The sequence below is a fragment of the Terrapene carolina genome, unplaced genomic scaffold (assembly GCF_002925995.2).
Source record: "Terrapene carolina triunguis isolate 2854851 unplaced genomic scaffold, T_m_triunguis-2.0 Scaffold211, whole genome shotgun sequence".
Taxonomy (NCBI): Eukaryota; Metazoa; Chordata; order Testudines; family Emydidae; genus Terrapene; species Terrapene triunguis.
Window position 1 is genome coordinate 13,798,007 of NW_020664562.1, and position 5,577 is coordinate 13,803,583.

At 44.6% G+C, this 5,577-nt stretch overlaps 1 protein-coding gene across 1 annotated transcript in view; it reads left to right on the forward strand.

Moving 5' to 3' along the window:
* The first annotated feature begins 437 nt into the window (after positions 1–437).
* LOC113407450 (calmodulin-regulated spectrin-associated protein 2-like) overlaps positions 438–5,577 on the forward strand; it is a 188,311-nt gene continuing 183,171 nt past the window's right edge. The window contains exon 1 of the mRNA XM_026655999.1: positions 438–588. Coding sequence (XP_026511784.1) covers positions 450–588 — 139 coding nt within the window. The 5' untranslated portion in view covers positions 438–449. The remainder of the gene's footprint in view (positions 589–5,577) is intronic.

Below are 5,577 nucleotides of genomic sequence, written 5' to 3' on the forward strand. Positions count from 1 at the left end.
GACATCTCTTGTGTCTCAGCGGCGGCCGGGAAGGGCCAGGTCCCCGCTTCCTGCCGCTGCGGGGAAATCACTGCCAGCTCCCGCGGGGGCTCGGTCCCTGCCTGCGGAGCCGGGAGGCCGGGCTGCGGGGGGATCCCCGCGGGATCAGCCCATGCTGGGGGGTATTTCCCTAGCAAAGGGAGTGGGGGGGTCATAAACTTGTCATTTTGGGGGGCGGGGGCCTTGTCTGTATGACCTGAGACAAAGAGCGAGGGAAGGAGAAAGAAGAGGCTCTGCTACGTTCCTGTGCAGAGGAAGCATCACCCCATATGGACAGCTGAGTTCATCATCACCATCAGCTGCTGCTGTCGCCGCGTCTATTTTTTATACGTTTTTTTTTATTTATTTTTTGTGGGGGGAGGGCTTGGGGAGAAGAATCATGTAAATAAAAGAGAAGGTGCTGTAAAAAGATGGGGGATGCTGCAGACCTCAAGGAAATGAGAAAGACGTTTATTGTTCCTGCCGTCAAACCTTTTGACCATTATGATTTCACCAGGGCTAAAATCGCCTGTAATGTAGCGTGGCTGGTGGCCAAAGCCTTTGGGACAGGTAGGTGGCGTCTTCTTCTTCCCTTTCTTTGATGCTGGTTCCTGCCTGGTTGCTTCATTACTGCGGACCTGAGCCATTCCCAGGGGAATTGGACAGGAGAAAATAATCTTGATCTATTGCTTGATCATGTGGTTTTTATTTTCGAATATCTGCTTTTTTTTTCTTACGTGTGTCAATGCTATTTCCGTCAATGAGAAATTGTCATGTTTTTGTGTCTAATTGCATTTATTTGGGGGTATTCAGCCTTCCAAAACTGCGTGTATTGTTTTTCCATGCACATTTTTTGTTGTAATACAAAAATAGTGTTTTCCATTTAAGAGCTGGGAGGTAGTCGGGGAAATGGATGTGCACTGTTAGTTTTGATATGTATGATGGTAAGCCTTCAGTCATTCAGATAGGTAAAGATTAAACAATAACCTGGATTCTAGGAGAAAGAGCATTTAATGCCAATTGTCACCCAACACTGTATAGAATTCTCTCCGTCTGAATGTATAACATTAGTTTATTTTAATGCTTCTGAAAAGTATTAGTTCTATGTTTCTAAAAACCAGGGCCTTCAAGAATACTATGCTTATTATTCTCAGTAATATTTCTAATATATCTTTTGAGGGCAAACATTTCAAAAATACAAAAATGTGTGATTTAACTATCATTTATTTAATTTTCAATTTATAAAACAGTTTTGTTGGTGTTTTTGAAAGATGATTGATTGTTCCTGCACACTCCCTTTCACCCCTGTTCTCTGTAGAATAACAGGAAAAGGTTTCTCCTTTTGGAATTCTGCAACAGTTGCATATGTAGCCAGAGTACTGTTGCATATTGTAACATGGCTTAAAGACATACATCTTTATGATGCCATTAGGAGCTGGTAATACCTGACAACAACCTTTCTCTTTATATTTAAAAAAAAGTTTCCATGACTGCTGAAAGTGCTATATATTAGCAGTTTCTGTATGTAATAACCATTTCTGGTTATTGCAAAGCAATTTATTTTTAAAAATACTTTTATATTTTGTAGGGCTCAGATTCATGATCTCTTTTTAATCAATGCAAATTTGAACACTAAAATGCTAAGGCAGAGAAAATTCTTGGAATAATTTTCTTTGGGGGTTTTCAGAGGTGATGTAATTTAATGTTCTTAGGTGATTCAGTTCTGTAGGCTTGCATGTATATGAACTAAACACATCATTTTATTTTTTGTTAACCCAAAATGATCATATCAGGTGTAAAATATGCACTGTGTCTGCAGATTCAAATATGGCAGAGTTTTATTCTGATGTGGCTTTGCAAATTCTTTATCTTCAGGAGACTGAGATATTTTGGTTTCTATTAGCTGAGTTTGGATTGGATGTGTAAAGCCACCTGTGGGGTTCTTTCTACTTAGCTTTCTGTAAGTCTGATCCAAACCAAATTCCTTTACTTTCCTTGTCCCACCCCATGGTTTTCATTCTGAAAGATACACAAGAAAATTCAACAAGTAATCAATTAAGAGCAGATATTCTCTGCTTTTGCCTTTTAAATTCTCTGATGCTAGTATCTGACCCACTTAATGCAACTAATGGAAATAATGTCAAATAGAACTGTATACAGCATTAAAGTGTTCCAGATCATAATTTTGTGACTAGTTTCAAGTCAGTGTTCTGTGTGGTAGTAGTTCCTGGAGTTGCAAAGTAGAATTTGAGGGTGAGAGCATGGAAGTATACATAAAACTTGTAATGTATATATTTCAAACACACCTTTACATGTGAAACAGATGCAGAACTGGAGGATTGACCATCTCCTTTTCATATTTTTTTTTTTTTTAAAGCTCTCCCTGGAATAGATTACAACTTCTTCTGCACAGTGAGCCATATTTCTACTATCTGCTGTCATATGTTTACCCAAAGGAACTACAAAGGATTATTAGGGTGTGTGTGAATGTCTCATTCCCCATATATATCTTGAAGTGGCAGAATTTGAAGTGATCAGTAATGAAATAAGTGGTTTCAAAACTTTGTCCTAAATTCATAGAAAATACTGAGCAATAACTATCTTGCATGTCTCCATTCATTCTGCTTTCCCTAGTTAAAATAGTGCTTTCTCCATCAGATAATTCCTTCTCTTGGATAAAAATCCTATCCCTCCACCCACTTCTATTCTGGGGAAGTTCATATTGTTTCTTTTGTGGTATAAAAAAGCATCTTCAGTTTCTTCTTTAGGCATAGTGTGTACACATGCAATATGTAAAAATGTACTTTTGGGGTCTGATAGATATGCTTGGTGCAACACAAACAAAAATGTGAGTGACTCTTAAGAACAACTTGGTTGTGCTATATTAGAGAAACATGTCCTCTCCAAGAGGACTTCTGAAGTATTCTGTGGGGCGCAGTTATGCTTTACCGAAATCGAGTCAGTGCTATCCTTGTTGGAGTGATGTCTATGGGACTGATAATAAACAAACATATGGTCCCAGATTCAGCTTTGTTACATCTGTGCAATATCATGGACTTAATGAGGTCGTGCAGGGATAAGAGTAGACTTTGTTTAACCAAAAAAAGAACAGGAGTACTTGTGGCACCTTAGAGACTAACAAATTTATTAGAGCATAAGCTTTCGTGGGCTACAGCCCACTTCTTCGGATGTAGCCCACGAAAGCTTATGCTCTAATAAATTTGTTAGTCTCTAAGGCCTGGTCTACACTAGGCGTTTATGTCGAATTTAGCGCCGTTACATCGAATTAACCCTGCACCCATCCACACCACGAAGCTATTTAGTTCGACATAGAGCTCTCTTAAATTCGACTTCTGTACTCCTCCCCAACGAGAGGAGTAGCGCTAAATTCGAAATGGCCATATCGAATTAGGCTAGGTGTGGATGGAAATCAACGCTAATAGCTCCGGGAGCTATCCCACAGTGCACCACTCTGTTGACGCTCTGGACAGCAGTCCGAGCTCAGATGCTCTGACCAGCCACACAGGAAAAGCCCCGGGAAAATTTGAATTCCTTTTCCTGTCTGGGCAGTTTGAATCGCATTTCCTGTTTGGACATCGTGGCGAGCTCAGCAGCACTGGCAACGATGCAGAGCTCTCCAGCAGAGGTGACCGTGCAATCCCAGAATAGAAAGAGGGCCCCAGCATGGACTGATCGGGAAGTCTTGGATCTCATCGCTGTGTGGGGCGATGAGTCCGTGCTTTCCGAGCTGCGCTCCAAAAGACGGAATGCAAAGATCTATGAGAAGATCTCTAAAGCCATGGCAGAGAGAGGATACAGCCGGGATGCAACGCAGTGCCGCATGAAAATCAAGGAGCTGAGACAAGGCTACCAAAAAACCAAAGAGGCAAACGGACGCTCCGGATCCCAGCCCCACACATCCCGTTTCTACGAGGCACTGCATTCCATCCTAGGTGCGGCCGCCACCACTACCCCACCCGTGACCATGGACTCTGAGGACGGGATATTGTCCGCGGCCGGTTCCTTGGACATGTTAGCGAATGGGGAAGATGAGGAAGGAGATGAGGAGGACGAGGCAGTCGACAGCGCTTGCACCGCTGATTTCCCTGACAGCCAGGAGCTCTTCATCACCCTTACAGAGATCCCCTACCAACCGTCCCCAGCTGTTACCCCGGACACAGAATCAGGGGAAGGATCAAGCAGTAAGTGTTTTAAACATGTAAACATTTATTTTTAACAGAACTGGAATATTTATAATATTAACAATGGGTTTTTCATGATTTCTTTGCCCTAGGCGCTTAACTATTTAGTCCCAACTATTTAAAAAAAATCTAACAATGTCCGGTTTTTCATGATTCTGCTGCCCAAGACGCTCCACTCTTTAGTCCATGCCAGTGCAGCTACACCAAAATCCGGTCTATATGTCTGGGGATAGAGATGAAATCCTCATGGGAGATCTCAACGAAGCTCTCCTGGAGGTAATGTCCAAGCCTGTTCATCAGGTTCCTGGGGAGAGCGACCTTATTGGGTCCTCCGTGGTACGAAACGTTTCCGCGCCAGGAGACAATCAAGTACTCAGGGATCATTGCCCTGCAGAGCATGGCGGCATACGGCCCTGGTTTTTGCAGGCTTTCCCTAAGCATCCGTTCCTTTTCGCTGTCCGAGATCCTCATCAGGGTGATGTCGCTCATGATGCCCTGCTTTGAATTAGGTAGGGGAATGTTAGTATTGGGACTGCTTTACAGCCACGCGGTGGAGGCGGGAGAGGGGCAGCATACAGGGATCTTTCCCTGGGACAGCCGCGAGGGGGTGGGACGGGGCAGAGTTCATGCTTGCCTGATTGCTGGCAGCAGAGACTGGCATTGCTTTCAATGTGAAAGGAGGCCAGTGCTACTATTAAAGTTTTAAGCAGCCACATGTCTACGGCTTACCATGTTTGCCCGCTACACAAATTCTGGTGTCCTGCTCCGCTTCTCAGATCGCCTCTGCGAGACCACAGGCACTGAAGGCGAGGGCCAAAAATTCGACCTTGTCCTGAGTGCGCATGTGATAAGTGCAGTGCATGGTCTTGTTCACAGAGAAAGACTATGTTCTTTGTTCACAACTACATTTATCTTTCTGAGGAATTCACTCCCTTTTTCCCATTCCCACAGCCACATCTGCGACTGTCTCCCAACCCAGCCTGGCATCACACTCCCAGAGGCTAGCGCAGATTAGGCGGAGGAAGAAGACGACGCGGGAGGACATGTTCTCAGAACTAATGTGCTGCTCCCGAGCCCAGGCAGCCCAGCAGACACAGTGGAGGGAGAACTTGTCCCAAATGCACAGAGCAAACATGGAACGGGAGGAGAGGTGGCGTCAGGAAGACCAACAGGCGACTCAAACGCTGCTTGGACTGATGAGGGAGCAAACGGACACGCTCCGGTGCCTTGTGGATGTTCTGCAGGACCGGAGGCAGGAGGAGAGAGCCCCGCTGCAGTGTATCTGTAACCACCCTCCCCCGCCACCAAGTCCCATACCCCCCTCACCCAAAGTCCAAAGAAGGAGGGGCGGCAGGGG